We start from the raw sequence: 19660 nt of genomic DNA on the forward strand, positions 1-19660 counted from the left end.
ACAGTAACTTCAGTGCCACAAGGGCAAGGAACCTGATCCTTACTAGAAATACAGCAATTCCTACAAATAAGGTGTGCAGCAAGTCTCTGCTAGCTTCTCTCATCACCCTCCCATGCCTGATTTACAGATTTGGGCCATGAAAGACTAGTGTGTGTGAAAATAAGGAACACTGACATTCACTGGAAAAGTGCAGCTTATCTTCAAAAGTGTATTTTCCCTTTGCTATTTATGCATTTTACTATTCAGTCAGAAAACATCTTTATGTCTTGTGTGAGTTACCATTTTTGTTCCTTTCAAGAGTACCAAAATTTAAAGGGGGGGGGGAATTCTTGTCACCAGAAGAAAAAAAAATATCAAACCTTTTATTAAACCTTTTAAAACATTAACTCATTTTACAGTTTACAACAGAAAAAGATAAAAAGAAACTATAGCCCAGAACAGACATCACTGAGGTTAAGCAGATCCAAACTCTGCCATCCATTTTTCATACTTCTCCAGGTCTGCAGCTGAAACAGACTTGGAGATTTTCTTCAGAGCCAGCTCAAAGTCCCCCTTGGTGACAGGCATCTGAAGTTCCTCTTTAGAAAGTGCACGGATCTCTTCTGGGGTTAAGCCGTTAATGCGCCGTCTCATTGCCATCAAAGAGGCATCCCTGGAAACAAAAGAAAATACATGGGAACTAAGTGTCAGTACTGTGTGCTGTGAGCCATATGAATTTTGATTATATTCTCAAGCTTCACTGGAAGGAACACTTAAGAATGCATTAACTTCTAAGATGTAGAATACATCTTTCTTCGCTTCTATGTTCCAAGATCACTACATTCATTTGATGTAAAGAACGCATTGGTACCCGAATCAGTTTAAGCATATGGTAAATGTGCAGAGATAATTAAAACTATAAAACTGAAAACCTTTTACAATGATTCATGGAGATGAATCTTGTGACTTCAATGCAGTCACTAAACTCATGAAAACAAAAATTGTGCTCAACTGCTCCCTCCTTTTTGAAACATTCAAGAGCTTCTGCTCCCCTCTGATGCAGCACTAACTCCCACTCCATGGCTTCAACCTCCTTAGCAGTGTGCAGTCCCTGGTGAGGGAGCCAATGGTAGCTTGACATGCAATTCAGCCCTGCTGCCAGTTTTGGCAGGGTCACTTGGTCCGGATAATGCAGAGTGGCAGCCAAAAAGCACAAATGACATATTAATTCACAGGGCTGAGGACACTGATGCCTGCAGATCCTTATGCTTTGTTCGTCTGGCAGACTCTTCCCCTGGCCCTTTCTAAGCCCTGCTCACCAGATTAGAGAACGTCGCTCATTTCTCACAGCGTGGCCCATGTGGAATTTTCAGTTATGGATTCTCTTTTTGCAGTTTTCCCAGCAAGGGAGAATATAGGCCAGAGGGATAACATTTAACCTAAGGTTTCAGAGTAGCAGCCGTGTTAGTCTGTATTCGCAAAAAGAACAGGAGTACTTGTGGCACCTTAGAGACTAACAAATTTATTAGAGCATAAGCTTTCGTGAGCTACAGCTCACTTCATCGGATGCATTTGGTGGAAAAAACAGAGGAGAGATTTATATACACACACACAGAGAACATGAAACAATGGGTTTATCATACACACTGTAAGGAGAGTGATCACTTAAGATAAGCCATCACCAGCAGCAGGGGAGGGAAGGAGGAAAACCTTTCATGGTGACAAGCAAGGTAGGCTACTTCCAGCAGTTAACAAGAATATCAGAGGAACAGTGGGGGGTGAGGTTGGGGGGGAGAAATACCATGGGGAAATAGTTTTACTTTGTGTAATGACTCATCCATTCCCAGTCTCTATTCAAGCCTAAGTTAATTGTATCCAGTTTGCAAATTAATTCCAATTCAGCCGTCTCTCGTTGGAATCTGTTTTTGAAGCTTTTTTGTTGAAGGATAGCCACTCTTAGGTCTGTGATCGAGTGACCAGAGAGATTGAAGTGTTCTCCAACTGGTTTTTGAATGTTATAATTCTTGACGTCTGATTTGTGTCCATTCATTCTTTTACGTAGAGACTGTCCAGTTTGGCCAATGTACATGGCAGAGGGCATTGCTGGCACATGATGGCATAGATCACATTGGTAGATGCGCAGGTGAACGAGCCTCTGATAGTGTGGCTGATGTGATTAGGCCCTATGATGGTATCCCCTGAATAGATATGTGGACAGGTTCTTGTGCTTTTTCAGGGAGTTTCTTGAGCAAATGCTGTAGTTTCTTTTGGTAACTCTCAGTGGGATCAGAGGGTAATGGAGCATCGCTTACCCCATAACCTCAGCCATGCAGAACACAGTGCCATCCACAGCCTCAGAAACAACTCTGACATCATAATCAAAAAGGCTGACAAAGGAGGTGCTGTCGTCATCATGAATAGGTCGGAGTATGAACAAGAGGCTACTAGGCAGCTCTCCAACACCACTTTCTACAAGCCATTACCCTCTGATCCCACTGAGAGTTACCAAAAGTAACTACAGCATTTGCTCAAGAAACTCCCTGAAAAAGCACAAGAACAAATCCGCACAGACACACCCCTAGAACCCCGACCTGGGGTATTCTATCTGCTACCCAAGATCTATAAACCTGGAAATCCTGGACGCCCCATCATCTCAGGCATTGGCACCCTGACAGCAGGATTGTCTGGCTATGTAGACTTCCTCCTCAGGCCCTTCGTTACCAGCACTCCCAGCTATCTTCGAGACACCACTGACTTCCTGAGGAACCTACAGTCCATTGGTGATCTTCCTAAAAACACCATCCTAGCCACTATGGATGTAGAAGCCCTCTACACCAACATTCCACACAAAGATGGACTACAAGCCGTCAGGAACAGTACCCCCGATACTGTCACGGCTAACCTGGTGGCTGAACTTTGTGACTTTGTCCTCACCCATAACTATTTCACATTTGGGGACAATGTATACCTTCAAATCAGCGGCACTGCGATGGGTACCCGCATGGCCCCACAGTATGCCAACATTTTTATGGCGGACTTAGAACAACGCTTCCTCAGCTCTCGTCCCCTAATGCCCCTACTCTACTTGCGCTACATTGATGACATCTTCATCATCTGGACCCATGGAAAAGAAGCTCTTGAGGAATTCCACCAGGATTTCAACAATTTCCATCCCACCATCAACCTCAGCCTGGACCAGTCCACACAAGAGATCCACTTCCTGGACACTATGGTGCTAATAAGCGATGGTCACATAAACACCATCCTATATCGGAAACCTACTGACCGCTATTCCTACCTACATGCCTCTAGCTTTCATCCAGATCATACCACTCGATCCATTGTCTACAGCCAAGCGCTACGATATAACCGCATTTGCTCCAACCCCTCAGACAGAGACAAACACCTACAAGATCTCTATCATGCATTTCTACAACTACAATACCCACCTGCTGAAGTGAAGAAACAGATTGACAGAGCCAGAAGAGTACCCAGAAGTCACCTACTACAGGACAGGCCCAACAAAGAAAACAACAGAACGCCACTAGCCATCACCTTCAGCCCCCAACTAAAACCTCTCCAACGCATCATCAAGGATCTACAACCTATCCTGAAGGACGACCCATCACTCTCACAGATCTTGGGAGACAAGCCTGTCCTTGCTTACAGACAGCCCCCCAATCTGAAGCAAATACTCTCCAGCAACCACACACCACACAACAGAACCACTAACCCAGGAACCTATCCTTGCAACAAAGCCCGTTGCCAACTCTGTCCACATATCTATTCAGGGGATACCATCATAGGGCCTAATCACATCAGCCACACTATCAGAGGCTCGTTCACCTGCGCATCTACCAATGTGATATATGCCATCATGTGCCAACAATGCCCCTCTGCCATGTACATTGGCCAAACTGGACAGTCTCTACGTAAAAGAATGAATGGACACAAATCAGACGTCAAGAATTATAACATTCAAAAAACAGTTGGAGAACACTTCAATCTCTCTGGTCACTCGATCACAGACCTAAGAGAGGCTATCCTTCAACAAAAAAGCTTCAAAAACAGACTCCAATGAGAGACTGCTGAATTGGAATTAATTTGCAAACTGGATACAATTAACTTAGGCTTGAATAGAGACTGGGAATGGATGAGTCATTACACAAAGTAAAACTATTTCCCCATGGTATTTCTCCCCCCCACCCCACCCCCCACTGTTCCTCTGATATTCTTGTTAACTGCTGGAAATAGCCTACCTTGCTTGTCACCATGAAAGGTTTTCCTCCTTTCCCCCCCCTGCTGCTGGTGATGGCTTATCTTAAGTGATCACTCTCCTTACAGTGTGTATGATAAACCCATTGTTTCATGTTTTCTGTGTGTGTGTATATAAATCTCTCCTCTGTTTTTTCCACCAGATGCATCCGATGAAGTGAGCTGTAGCTCACGAAAGCTTATGCTCTAATAAATTTGTTAGTCTCTAAGGTGCCACAAGTACTCATTTAACCTAACTATTGTACAGTTCAGCACAAAGATTTCAAAACTCTGGAGTCATTTCAACACAGGTTAATGGCCACTTAATCAGTAGAAATATGGGTGACCACAGTCTTGAGACATGTTCGTAGAGTGCAAGTTCCTCTGGGCAGGGACCAAGCGTTTGTATTTGATGTTCAGCCCCTAGCTCTAGCACGGGTTTCATGTTTTCCAGCAGAAATTTTTTCTATTAGAAAATGCTGATTCTTCTAAATTGAAATGTTTTGCAGTAACAAGGATTTTGATGAAATTCTGATGGAAACCAGGCAGTCTGCTGGAAAGCCTGGGGGACCCTGGAAGCCACAGATCCCAAGCTCCCAGGCTTGTGGCTCCTTGGCAGCCAAGCTCTCAGGGTCCCCAAGTTGCCCATCTCCCTGCCTGGCAAGTTGACAGTGTTCCTGTGAATGCAGGAAGCCACTGAAATGTTTGAAAAAGATCAAAACAAGAGGTCATTTTGAATTTTTCAAAACAAAATATTGGAATTCCCATTCTGCAGGAAATGTCATTGTTCTTTTTGGTTCAAAGCAATATATTTTTTAAATTTTGGAACATCCTGCGGAATAGGGATTCCAGTTTCCAGCCAGCTCTATCTAGCACAGAGAGCATCTGAGTCCTGATTGGGTCTCTGGACACAAATGCAATAGAAAATATTATATAGGAATAAGTAAAATATCTTGTTTCTCTCTGCAGCAGGAAATTCCAGCTCTTAAATCCACAGGGTTAAAAAACCCCAAGCAACCCAACTTTATACTAGATGAGAACATTAAAACAGGAGTCGGTGAAAATAGACAATGGTAACAAAACATTTGCTCAGGCTGTCTGTTCTCCCATGACCATAGCAGACACAGTCACATTTTGACACAGTCTCCAAGCTTTCTAAGAACCATACTATTGTACGGAATAGTGCTAGCAAGTGTATTCAAGCCTTAAACATAGTTGCTGCTAGCATGCTTTCAACTATTGTGGGCAGGGCCTGGTGCTGCTCTCTTTTATTGAGAAACATAACTATTGATTTTATAAAAAGAAAAGGAGTACTTGTGGTACCTTAGAGACTAACAAATTTATTTGAGCATAAGCTTTTGTGTGAAGTGAGCTGTAGCTCATGAAAGCTTATGCTCAAATAAATTTGTTAGTCTCTAAGGTGCCACAAGTACTCCTGTTCTTTTTGCGAATACAGACTAACACGGCTGCTACTCTGAAACCTATTGATTTTATATTTGTTTGCAAATAAAGTGAACAAAATACCTGCAAACATTAGTTATATCAGCACCAGAGTAGCCTTCGATCTTCTCAGCAATTTCTTCAAGGTGTATATCAGGATCCATCTCTACTTCCCGAAGATTAATCTTAAGCAGCTCTGCTCTACCTTTTGCTATGATACAAGAATCACTTGTTTAAAGTTTAATAATACTTTTGTTCAAGTCACTGACATGCATACTCAAAAAGACAAACATGATCTAGGCTTTAAATGGAAACTACAGATGAAAAGCCTTATTATGATGGGTTATACAAACCTAGCACCAACAAGGAAGGAGATAAGCAGCTGCTCCAGACCCAGGCAGCCTCATCAGGCCATACCTGCAAAGCATGCATGGCTTGGAGGAGGAGGAGCACAAAAGGAACGGGTCAGCTCAGTAAGGCAGCATACAGTGGAGGTGAACTGACATACATTCTGAGTTCCTGGGAAGGAGCACTGCAGGAGCCCTTGCTGCCTGCCTTGGCAAAGTGGCAAGTGTGGCAAAGTTGCCACATCCAAAGGGAAGAGCCTAGAGATTCTCTGAAGGTTTGAGACTTTATCTTTGATTCCAGTTATTAAAAATCTTTACAGTAGAACCTCAGACTTATGAGCACCTCAGGGATGGAGGATGTTTGTAACTTGGAAATGTTTGTAACTCTGAGGTTTTACTGTACTTTATCTGTTGTGAAAAGAGGGGACAGGTAGCAAGTGACCCAGAGAAGGAGCAGTGTAGCACTCTGGGGTGCAGGATGTAGCTGCTTACTACTGAGCCCTGGATTGGAAGCTGGTGGAGAGGGTGGTCCCAGCTTGCCCTACCACCCCTTAGGCTAGGGGTATCAAAGCCAGAAGTCTAACCATGATGGGCACTCTAGATGAGAGAAGGCACTAAAGACAGACGAGTCAAGACCCTGACTTGTGAGCCCTTTGCTTTACCTAGAGGGCTACCCCATTGCTGGATTCTTCTTATGCTCCAGAAGGGGCGGACATCAATGTGACACCCAGCAGGAGGGCTGCGTCACAGAGGAGCACACCACCACAGACTAGAGCAGCTCTCAACAGGAGGTGCCAGGAAAGAAAAGAACCTGGCATGCCCTGCCCGAACACTGGGCAGCACCTATGGTTAGTGATCTCCTTTGTACTCACATATTAGAAAAACAAAACTGATCACATTTTTGGCAGAGCATGAAGTTAAAAAAAATCCCATACAGACACTTCATAAAAATCCCAAAACAGCTCAGGAAGTGCAATCATACCAAATGCTTACTCTTCTCAGATGACTGAAAGCACTTAGCCATTTGCCTAATTCTGCACAATATGCCTGAGATAAACAGATACTGTTTCTGGTATAACCACATACCTTGCTGTGCATCATTTTCTCACTATACACAGCTGACCAGGAGGGAATATTATTCTTACAAGAAACAAAGGCGTAATCCTACAAACCTCCGATTCTCCTCCTGACCCCTGGGATACACCTGTCTGTTTAGAAGTTGGACTGCACATTATTTACGTGGTTTTATTAGACACACCATGAACTTGTTGACACAAACATTTCCATTTACATAAAGGCAGAAAGCATTTAGCAAAGCACTTAAGCATATGCTAAACTTTAAGCACATGCTTAAGTGCTGTGCTGAACTGGGGCCCAACAGAGTTGCCGAAGCCTCATGGAAAACAGAAATTATATTTAGAAACAATTGCATTGGCTAATTTTCAAACACAGATGCTGTGTGCACAGCATGGTAACTGACTAAATAAGTACCCATTTACACAGCCAATTTAACCTTTCTGCACACATAGCATGTGCGTATGCAAGTCCTACATTTGTGCTTTGAGAACCCACATTTGAAAGTTTGTCCCTTTATGTTATTTTGAGGGGTGGGGGTGAAGAGAAAGAGGGTTTCTTTTCAGTTTTTTATTGCAAAGGAAAATGTACACTACATCAGCGTCTTCATTTCTACAGCAACCAGCTTTGATGCCTTAAAAATAGAGGATGACCATTTTGCGGGGGAAGCTGCAAGATGAGCAGACAAAATCTTAAGAACACAACTCCTGTTTTATAAGTGTCCCCAGTGACTAACGGAGAACAGTGAAAAAGAAAATATAGAAAGTATTTATACTACTGTGGTACCTTAAGTTCCTTACAAAATTATCTATAATCCAGAGAGGGTCTGTACAGAGAGATGGCATTTTCTTTAGAAGGGTTATTGATTATTTACAGGACACCATAGATGCACATATGGCATACATGCAGAATTGTTTCTCTCAAACAGAGTATTTTCCTAAGTTTTCCCAGAGCCTTGTGTCATTTTAGAAATATCGCATTATAAAATTCACACTACACCAGATCCTACAATTTATTTTTTTTTTTGTTTAAACTTTTCCCAACTGAAATCCCTGGTGATCTCAAATGACAAAGCATGAATGCAAATACATCATCTGGAGATGCACAGAACAATTTAACTTCCTCATAGGCGGAATAAGATGATAGAATGTAAACTCAACTACAGTGGCAATCCACCTCATGTAAGAAGTGCAGGGTGTATTACACTATGTCAAAAGCAAGTCTTGTTCAATTAGAAACAAGAGCAAACTGATAGAATTTTAGACTAAATCGGTCATAAAGCCAGTCATCCTGTTATGAGCTATTACTGTCTGTGAGCTGCAAAGACAAGCTGTATACCTATTAAAATGTCCTTATACCGGTTAAACTCAATCACAATTGCTGTCACCATGAACATGCATCTTGTTATTTAGTGTGCTCATGCAGCGATACAAGGCATTCACTGTCCCAAGAAGAAACAAAGCTATACAACCTTCAAGTGATACGAATCTTGAAATTCATAGGGTATATGAGTGACAGCCAGGAATGACAATGCAAGCCAAGGAATCTTGGGCAGGAGAGCAATCAGCCTGCTACATTTTGAGTGACTTGAAGTCTAGGCATAAAGGCCGGCAAGCAGTGATTTACAATGTGCTAAGCCAGGAAGTGATAATTCATGGATCCACTTCTCTGCATTCATCTGCAAGGGAATGGGAATGCATTTGCAATATTCCTTAAAAAGTCCAAAGGCTGCCTTTGATGATCACTCAAGGATTGACTGCAACATTTAAAATAATCCCAGGCTCATTAAAACTAACTTGGTTTCAAAACGTAAGAACCCATCAATGGGTCTGCAATGAAATACCATAGCTCACTGTTTCTGAGCTCCAGGCAATTTTTTAAAGAAACCAGCCAGCCAAGTTATTAACCCCACAAATGCAATGTTTAGAACAGACATATCAAGGGCCTTAACAATCTTAAGAGATACAGTGAAGAACAAGTTTCCTAGAAAAAAACATTTAAAGGAAAATGCTTGTAGCAATTGTACCTGTTGGCAAAGGTATATAAATCCGTTTCTCTAATCTTCTTCGCAATGCTTCATCGATGTCCCAGGGAAAGTTTGTAGCAGCCAGCACCATCACCATTTTGGAAGGGTCATCATTTTCTAGTGCACCACCTACTCCTGCAAGTCCAACAGTGTAGGAAAAAGAGTCATTTTAATGACTGTAGCAAATACCATGCTTGCTAAAGGTGCTGGACTGACAAACCTTGGAGAAGAAGGCACTGCATTTATCAATACATGGGTACAGCACGGTCAGCAGCAGTGCAAGCTTCTCTACACCACTCTCCCAACATACCCCAGCTCTGCTTTGGAGGCAGCACCTACCTCTAGGGAGGAGAGAACAGTTTATTCTGCCTGAACAGTTCAGTTCTTGGCCACTACCAGACTGCCAACAACGTAGTTTTGTGATGCGTGGACACTTGCCCACTATGAACTGAACTGAAACTACCAACTTCTGTATTGGCCACTGAAGAGATGATAAACTTTCAGTCACCCCCCAACCCAAGCAGTTAGATTAAAAAAGAAACTGATTCCCTCTGGACAAAAAGCTGTTGTCCCTTTGTGTTCTGTGGTGGACTAGCCACTGGGCCTATGGGCCTGTGCCCAGGGACCTGGCCCACTGGGGGGCCCTGGAGCCCCGACCACCAGGCAGCAGGGGCAGGAAAAGCCCCTGCGCCCAACCCCACTCCTAGGCAGCTGTTCCCGGCAGGCGAACCCCCGCGCCCCTGCCCCGACAGCTGCGGGGGATGCCCGCATACTCTAACATGGCTCCTGGGCAGAAGCCAGGGGGGTGGGGGAAGCCCTTGCGCACCAAATCTGCTCCCTGGCAGAAGCCTGGGTGGCAGGGAAAGCCCCCGTACCCCGACCCCACTCTCCCGCAGAACGGTGGAAGCCCCTGCACCTCCCGACCCTGCTCCCCTGCAGAACGGGGAAGCACCCACGCTCTCTGGCCCAGCTTCCTGGCAAAAGCTGGGGGACAGCAGTGGAAGGCCCCAGCGCCCTCCGACCCCATCACAGGTAGAAGCTGAGAGTGGCGGCAGGGGAAGCTCCCCCGCGCTCTCCAGCAGAAGCACTGAGCAGGTGGGAGAAGCCCCAGTGCCCCTAACCTGGGCCCCCACAGAAGCTGCGGGGTAGCAGGGGAAGCCCCAGCACCCGAACCCCTGCTGTGGCCCTGGGACTGGAAGATATCTCACTACCTGTCACAGCCTCAGGGAGCTCTCCCTCCCCGCTGCAGCCAGGGCTGTGGTGGGGGGACAGAGCTTCTCCAGTCTTAAGGCCACAGTAGGGTTGGGGCTAGAAATTAGCAAATAGGTTGCTGGGCAGCAGTGGAGGGGCAGAATAGGGGGTGAACAAGGGCAGAGCCTGGGGAAAGGGGCATAAAGGGATGGGGCTGCAGGCAGAGGAGGTGGAACTGGGGCAGGACCACAGGTGGGGTGGGCCCTCCTCCCACCACTTGCTCTGGCCCAGGGCCCAAGGAAACCTTAATCCGCCTCTGGGTGTGCCTACACACTTGGGAGTGCTGCCCTACAATGACTAACAGCAACAACAGAGTGGTGGGTAGTCAGACCCCTGTACCATAAATATTCCTTTGATGCTGGTGTTAAATGGTACATATACAGAGAATAGTGATCCAATGGTACATATTATTAATGAAATGACACTAGTTGTCAGTGCAAGGTCTGGTCTAGTCAAATCCAACAAAGAGGTCCTGCATGGGAGAATCAAGGAAGGCGTTTGTTCACAACTTTGTATTGCAGAAACCCCCTGTGCACTGCATCACACACAAAAGTCTGTGTTAAACTGCATGAATGTTCAAAATATGCTTCTCCTAGAGCAGGCTACATTTTTCAAATTAAAGTTTATCAAAAATGGGTTTATATAAAACAAAACTTTTGCAGCCATGTCATGTTTATAAAAAAATGTACTTTAAAAAAATGAAATGTTCTGGACTCTCTTATTCACCAAAAGATGGGCCCATTCTGAACACTTCAGAATTAAAGAGATCTCTTCCTCTGCCCGCCTCCTCCCCCAGTAAAAAGAGGTGGTTGTTTTCTGCCAGCTCTTCTCATTTCTGAACAATGAAGTGTCTACAAAGCATGTCACAAAACCAGAAGAGAAATAGCAGCTCCACTCTGAGGTATCTAAACACCAATTACCGTCCATCTGAACAAGCAGCTCCGACTTGACCCTGCGACTTGCTTCATGTTCATCGGAAGTGCCTCTGCGGCTGCAGATGGAATCGATTTCATCAATGAAGATTGTTGTTGGCGCATAAAACCTTGCCTTTATTGAAGTGAAAATACAATTACTTAGATTGCAGTCGCAAGCACAAGCCCCAGTCAGATTTCAGGCCCTATTGTGCTAGGTGCTGAACAAATGGAAGATATGTCCCAGGCACAGAAAAATTCATCTAAGATCCTGACCCTGCGAAGACTTCCACGTGCCGAACTTTATACACACACACACACACACACACACACACACACACACACACACACAGTCGTACCGCTGAAGTCAATGGTTAACTTTCACAGTGCCGAAAGTTGAGCATGTGCAGAAGTCTGTGTGTGTTACTTGTTTTCTTGTATGCAGTGTAGTTGTAGCTGTGTCAGTCTGAGGATATTAGAGAGACAAGCTGGGTGAGGAATTATCTTTTACTGGACCAACTTCCATTGGTGAGAGAGACAAGCTTTTGAGCAGCACAGAGCTCTTTGGGTCCGGGAAAGGTACTCCAAATGGCAAAGCTAAATACAAGGTGGAACAGATTCTTTAGCATGTATTTTAAGTAGGGTGAGCAGATAACTGTGAAAAAATGGAACAGGGGGTGGGGGGTAATAGGCGCCTATATAAGAAAAAGTTCCCAAAAACAGGACTGTCCCTTTAAAAACAGGACATCTGGTCACCCTAATTCTAAGGGACCATTCAAGGTAGAGTGGCCAATTAACACCTCTGCAGTCATAGGACAAAAAGGGGAGGGGGGGGGGGGTTAGTGGATTACAGATTGTTGTAATAAACCATAAATCCAGTGTCTCTATTCAGTGCATGATTTTTAGCCACTAGCAGAGTAATGAATTTAAGCTCTGTGACAGAATGTACCAGTGACCACACCCTACATACTGTTGTAATAATCTTTATACAAAGCGTTCCTTGTAAGATATCATTTGAAGACTCAATTTGCTCGTCAATGTTGTCCTGATAAAATGTGTGGCAACACTGAATGTGCAGTTATAAGATTTCCATGAGCAGCACATGAACCGCTGGCTGGGGGAGGCTAACCCCTGGCCCCACCTCTTCCGACAAAGGCCCCACCCCTTCCATCCCCCACCAGAGCCGAGCCCTCCCTTCCATCCACCCCGGCCACGGCCACGGCCAGTCCCCTATCCCCAAAGGAGCACCGTGAGGGTGGGCGGTGCATGGCCCCAGCCTCCCCATCCCCGGAGCAGTGGGAAGGCAGGCAGCCCCAGCCTCCCTGGCTCAGCAGGTGGCCGCCAGCCGCAGCATCCTCAGCTCAGGAACACAGGAAGGCGGGCAGTGTGAGGCCCCAGCCCCATCAGCGGAGCACTGGGGTGCTGGAGCTGGAGAACTGGAGCCACCCACAGGGAGCAGTTAAGGCAGGGGGCGGGGTCATGCCGGGCTGTTTGGGGAGGCTGAGACGCCCCCAGCCTATGTGACCCGCTGCCCATGAAGATTTCCCTGTATGTTGTTATTAACACATGTTCCAAACTGAGGTGGCAACAGGTCTGTCTCAAACAAAAGAATGTGCTCTGCTTAATCTGCATTTAAGAAGTAAACAAAGTCATCAAGCAGGAAGGAAAACAAAAGAAACTCCAACAGGTGAAGAAGAGCAGCCGGGAAGATCCCTTTCTGTAGACTCTCTGTCTCCTGAATCTCAGCTGGAAATGTTTTCCAAATGGGGGGCTGACACTACAGAAAAGGGGGACAAACACCCCAAGGCACCCTGTCTCCTCCCTCTCTTTCTGCCCATCAATTCACCGCACGAGAAGAGACAAAGGAAGCAGCCATTAAACAGAAGAAGGGGTCCTGGCCTAAGAAGTTTCGCCAATAAGTCTGTTGAGAGCATGTAGTGAGAAAGACTTTGCCCTGCACTTAACATAGTTACGGCACTAGTTATGTTTTATCTTTATTTTTCTTATAACCACTTCTGACTTTTATGCCTCATTACTTGTATTCACTTAAAATCTCTCTTTGTAGTTAATAAACTTGTTTTACGGTTTTATCTAATCCAGTATGTTTAAACTGAGGTGTCTGAAGAACTATTCGAAATACTAATACTGGTATATTATCATCTTTTAAAAAAAAAAAAAAAAGGCAGGGGGGGACTTAACATACTTGTATTGTCCAGGAGAGGGCTGGGCAGTACAGGACACATATTTCTGGGTCGGGGGGAATCTAAGACAGGGAGTGGGCTGAGGTCACCCTGCTGCACACACACACACACACACACACACACACACACACACACACACACAGACATAGCAGGCAGTGACTTGCATACGGGAGGCTGTTTGTGAGCAGTCCAGACTAGAGGCTACAGCAGCAAATCAGTACAAAGATTATAGGGCAAGGGGGAGACAGATACTCATTAGACTAGATCAGGGGTGGCCAACCTGAGCCTGAGAAGGAGCCAGAATTTAACAATGTACATTGCCAAAGAGCCACAGTAATACATCAGCAGCCCCCCATCAACTCTCCCCTCCACTCCCAGTACCTCCCACCCACCGGCAGCCCTGCTGATCAGTACCTCCCCCTCCCTCCCCACACCTCCCAATCAGTTGTTTCGTGGTGTGCAGGAGGCTGTGGAGGCGGAGGGGGAGGAGCGAGGGGACGGCAAGCTCAGGGGAGGGAAGGGGTGTAGTGGGGGCAAGGCCCGTGGCAGAGCCAGGGATTGAGCAGCAAGCACCCCCCGGCACATTGGAAAGTTGGCGCCCGTAGCTCCAGCCCCGGAGTCGATGCCTATACAAGACGATGCGTATTAATTTCTGAAGAGCCACATGTGGCTCTAGAGCCACAAGCTGGCCACCCCTCGTCTAGATAGTACCCTGGGTATATCACAAGCTCCCAGGCTCATCTTTTGAAAATGTTGTGCAGTTTTCCTTTGAGGATGAGGACTGATAGCGATTATTCTACATCTGACCTTTGTTTTCTTAGGTCTTGATCCTGCAAAGGAGGTGGGGGAACAATCAAAGTATACTATTTGTAATATACATATTGTGCGTCTTGTGAAGGCAAAGGTTGGGAGGGGAAGGAAGATTCATTTTCCAGTCTATCTAAAAATCGCAAGGTGTTTTAATGGGCACCATCTTGGAAGTGCAAAAGCAAGTAAGGATGAGGAGAGGGTAAATGGCATATTTGCACGCATGCACAGAGCACAGTTCCTGGGGTGAGACTGTGTGTAAATATTTCTCAGCTGCAGTTCAGGATCTGGCCCTTGATATTCAGAAACCAACCTTCAGCTTGGAACAGAGAAAACAGAAACACATTTTGCTTCTAGAAACAAGAGTAATTTACTCCACAATCCTCAAAAATACATCATACAAAATACATTTCGGGGGGAGGGATAGCTCAGTGGTTTGAGCATTGGCCTGCTAAACCCAGCGTTGTGAGTTCAATCCTTGAGGGGGCCATTTAGGAATCTAGGGCAAAAATTGGGGATTGGTCCTGCTTTGAGCAGGGGGTTGGACTAGATGACCTCTTGAGGTCCCTTCCAACCCTGATATTCTATGCTTCGATGATTAAGAAGGGCTTGCTATATAAGCGTGCACACCCATCCACTGGAGAGGTTTCAGGGATAGTGAACTCAATCCTGCAACTATGTGCTGTGAGGAGCTTGATAAACCAACAAAGTTCCCTAACATTGAGGACTTACCATTTCAAACAACAGGCGGACTAGCTTCTCAGACTCGCCCCTATATTTGGACGTCAGAGTGGAGGAGGAAACGTTGAAGAATGTCGTCCCACATTCCGTAGCAACGGCTTTAGCTAGCATGGTTTTGCCAGTCCCAGGGGGGCCAACCATCAGAACACCCTAAAATTCCATACAGAGTAATAAATAAATGACAAGATGAGACCCCCAAATTCAGCCCTGATGTAAGCAAAATGCTAATCCACAGCAATCAGCTGAGTTGCACAGGGTCTAAATGTGATGCAAGGTCTGCAGTTTAATTGCTTAAAAACATAACTCTGCCATATGCCTGGGCCTGCTTTTGTTTCCAAGCACTCGTTTCACTAAAACTATTAATTGCATTTGTGGGTTTCTCATGTTATTTATTCTTACTAAGATACTAACATGGCCCCCATTACCACGGTATCCGAGTGTCTCAAAATCTATTGTATTTATCCTCACAGCACCCCTATTATCCCCACTGTACAGAGATGGAACCGAGGCACAGAGAGGCTGTGACTTGCCCAAGATTGCACAGGAAGTCCATGGCAAAGCAGGTAAATGAACCCAGTTCTCCCAAGTCCCAGGCTAGTGGCCTAACCATCCTTCCATCTCCCATCCAGGTAAAAGAGAGGGCAAGGTGGGAGAGCACTTATCTCCTCTACATCAGTGCCTGTTTGTTCACTGAAGTGTACAAGATATTATGGATGGACAAAGTTTTCAGGGCCCAAATTAGGCGTCCATGCTGGGGCTTGCTGATCGTCTTGACTGAAAAAAGGCATTAGTTTTTAAATGGCCTCTCATGTCAAGAGTTCCTGAAAATGAGTGGTGGTAACGACCATTTCCCCTTCTGTAGTAGGGTTAGAACTGTCCCAAGCAGGGGAGTAATACTTGAATTTTATTTAAAGTAATTAATTAATAATCATCAAGACACTTTGAAAATCTGCTTTCCAAACTGTGGGTCTCCCTCAGCCATCGTGGTAATGAAAGACAATGTTTTCCCCACCCAGAAGGGACAAGAAGAAATACGGAGACTCCAAATACTCTGCTGTCACGAATATGGCAGCTTTCTGAGCAGCTTTCTTTTACATATGCAAGATTTGATTTCATACTAATAAGAGTTTACTAAGGTAAAGTTATACCGTGTTTCAAGGGTAATCAAATTAGCTAGAATTAGATTTGCACATCATAATGTGCTTTGCAATTAATATCTTACATAAAATACCACAACAATAAAATATCTGTTAAACGCAATCCATGCTGCAAATTAAATTGTGTCTGTTCTACACAAAATTTACCACAAGGAGCACAAAGAATGACATGGAAGAGATCTATAAAAACAAATCAACCGGGAATACAATTATTCAAAAATGTTTTCCCCCATGCTCATCAAGAGCAATAGCCTCTCTTTGCCTACAATTTCCATTAACCATTAATACCTTTATTGCCATTTAACACTTAGCTATTGCAAGCTCCCACAGACATTCATCGGTAAATTAAATTACAAACTATCATATTCCTTCCAGAGAGCTGACACCCCACCTCCCTTTATAAGGATGCCAAAGTTATCCTAAACTCCCAGGCAGCAACTATAAAAGATAAATGGACTCCTGTTCTGCAAGTTCATCCAGGCATTGTCTACACTGGAATGTTAGTCCCTGCTAGAATTGCACCCGTACAACAATACTACTGGAGTACCATGGTGTAACACAGCGGTAACTAATACAATTCTGTGGCCTGTACAGTACATCCTTGCTATAACTCCCTTCACAGTAACGAACCCGCCCCTGGATCCCACCTCGAGCCGCAGCCCCTGTGCTGGAAGAGCTCTCTTTTGCTCTAACAAATGAATGGTGTGGATCCTGAGGGGTCTGTTATAGCGAGGGGGTACTGAACATACAGGAGGTCAGACTAGATGATCTAATGGTCCCTTCTAGAGTTAAAATCTATTAACCTCATGGTTTACACTGGTGCAACTTGATTTGCATCAGTGCTGACCTTGGATTGAAAGCAGAGCTAAACTGCCCCAGTTCAGATCACACTGTACCTGTGCAAGTTGCGTTCACGTTAGGGGTTTGCACCAGTCTGGCTACAATGGAGGCTAAAAACTCACTCTAGACAAGGCTTCAGTCTTAAAATGAATAGCGATACAGAGGGTCAAGTTCTGTCTTGAATTATACCCCATCCAATGCCAATGAATTCAAGGGGTCTAACTGCTCACTGTCTTACACCTTGTGTCATCATTTATCCCCATGTAAACAGAGTGTAACATTACCAAGAGGGAATGGTAGCATTTTACATTCACTTTGCACAGGTGTGAATGACCTCATAGGGTTCAAAGCAGTGGGAGAATGATGTCAACTGGGGATGCACAAGATATAAGGATCGGTGCACAATGTGAGCCTGAATTGCTAGCTAAGCTAGACAGATGCACAAGGGGGAAGGAGGGGGAAGTACAACTTGCTTTCTCTCTATACAACCTATGAGCCTGGCAGTTACTGACTAATTAAAATCTTTTATAAACATAAAATCTTTTTTACTCTTCCTCTTTGGCTCTGTTGATCCAGTGTTTCCCAATAAGAAGCTAATATGCACTGCAGGGAGTAAGTGGTTTGATGAAATCACTGCAGGGTTAACTACCACTAGTGGAGCAGTAGGATGCCCAACTAAAGACAGGACCCTCTTGGCACAAACGCAGGTCGGAGAAAGGAAACAACCACTCTTGGACGTTCAGAAAGTGATGGCTGAAAATGCATGACACCTATGTTTAGTCAGGAAGAGTGCTGGCCTATGAGCACCAATGGGTTTAGGAGGGAAAAGGGGCCCTGCCCTCCCCACACAGGACCACCGGCACACTAGTCTTCTTAAAGAAGGTTAACAGCCACATTCTGTCTGCTTCTCCCACAGGGCAAAGTGAAGAAGAAAAGCTCCAGCCATGAAAGGGAAGCCACAATGCCACCCTAACTACTAACTGGTTAGGTATTTAGAACAAATATGTGCTTAAGTACATTGCTGAATCTGGGCCTTAAGTACTGGGACAGCTCATGTATTTAACATTAACCACATGCTTAAGAACTTTGCTGAATCGGGGCCATAAAGAGGATATTCAAGGAAATATCTTCCTGGACTTCATCATCATAACTAACTCAATGAAGTGACAAGCCCCCAACTTTCAGAATAGCAGCCGTGTTAGTCTGTATCCGCAAAAAGAAAAGGAGGACTTGTGGCTCTTTAGAGACTAAAATTTATTTGAGCATAAGCTTTTCTAAGCTACAGCTCACTTCACCAGATGCATTCAGTGGAAAATACAGTGGAGAGATTTATATACACAGAGAACATGAAACAATGGGTGTTACCATACACACTGTAAGGAGAGTAACCAGGTAAGGTGAGCTATTACCAGCAGGAGAGCGGCGGGGGGGGGAGGGACCCTTTTGTAGTGATAATCTAGGTAGGCCATTTCCAGCAGTTGACAAGAAAGTCTGAGGAAAATTGGGGGGTGCGTGGGGAACAAACATGGGGAAATAGTTTTACTTTGTGTAATGACTCATCCATTCCCAGTCTCTATTCAAGCCTAAATTAATTGTATCCAGTTTGCAAATTAATTCCAATTCAGCAGTCTCCTTGGAGTCTGTTTTTGAAGTTTTTTTTTGTTGAAGAATAGCCCCTCTTAGGTCTGTAATCGAGTGACCAGAGAGATTGAAGTGTTCTCCAACTGGTTTTTGAATGTTATAATTCTTGAAGTCTGATTTGTGTCCATTTATTCTTTTACGTAGAGACTGTCCAGTTTGGCCAATGTACATGGCAGATGGCATATATCACATTGGTAGATGTGCTGGTGAACGAGCCTCTGATAGCGTGACTAATGTGATTAGGCCCTATGATGATGTCCCCTGAATAGATATGTGGACACAGTTGGCAATGGGCTTTGTTGCCAGGATAGGTTCCTGGGTTAGTGGTTCTGTTGTGTGGTGTATGGTTGCCGGTGAGTATTTGCTTCAGGTTGGGGGGCTGTCTGTAAGCAAAGACTGGTCTGTCTCCCAAGATCTATGAGAGTGATGAATCGTCCTTCAGGATAGGTTATAGATCCTTGATGATGTGTTGGAGAGGTTTTAGTTGGGGGCTGAAGGTGGTGGCTAGTGGCGTTCTGTTATTTTCATTGTTGGGCCTGTCCTGTAGAAGGTTACTTCTGGGTACTCTTCTGGCTCTGTCAATCTGTTTCTTCACTTCAGCAGGTGGGTATTGTAGTTGTAAGAATGCTTGATAGAGATCTTGTAAGTGTTTGTCTCTGTCTGAGGGGTTGGAGCAAATGCGGTTATATCGTAGAGCTTGGCTGTAGACAATGGATCGTGTGGTGTGGTCTGGATGAAAGCTGGAGGCATGTAGGTAGGAATAGCGGTCAGTAGGTTTCTGGTATAGGATAGTGTTTATGTGAACATCGCTTATTAGCACCGTAGTCTCCAGGAAGTGGATCTCTTGTGTGGACTAGTCCAGGCTGAGGTTAATGGTGGGATGGAAATTGTTGAAATCATGGTGGAATTCCTCAAGGGTTTCTTTTCCACAACTGTATCGTAAGTCATTCCCTGAATAAGGGACAATCAGTCCCAAACCAAAAGCTAGGTC

General features: G+C 44.9%; 1 protein-coding gene across 6 annotated transcripts in view; it reads right to left on the minus strand.

Annotated features, from left to right (window-relative positions):
- Positions 1-246: 246 nt before the first annotated feature.
- KATNAL1 (katanin catalytic subunit A1 like 1) overlaps positions 247-19660 on the minus strand; it is a 50668-nt gene continuing 31254 nt past the window's right edge. For all 6 annotated transcript variants that reach the window (XM_038388066.2, XM_038388069.2, XM_043504365.1 and 3 more), the window contains 5 exons: positions 15023-15181; positions 11292-11418; positions 9121-9255; positions 5758-5884; positions 247-652 (listed from right to left, as the gene is read on the minus strand). In XM_038388066.2, coding sequence (XP_038243994.1) covers positions 454-652; positions 5758-5884; positions 9121-9255; positions 11292-11418; positions 15023-15181 — 747 coding nt within the window. In that variant the 3' untranslated portion in view covers positions 247-453. The remainder of the gene's footprint in view (positions 653-5757; positions 5885-9120; positions 9256-11291; positions 11419-15022; positions 15182-19660) is intronic.

This window comes from Dermochelys coriacea, chromosome 1, assembly GCF_009764565.3.
Source record: "Dermochelys coriacea isolate rDerCor1 chromosome 1, rDerCor1.pri.v4, whole genome shotgun sequence".
Classification (NCBI taxonomy): Eukaryota; Metazoa; Chordata; order Testudines; family Dermochelyidae; genus Dermochelys; species Dermochelys coriacea.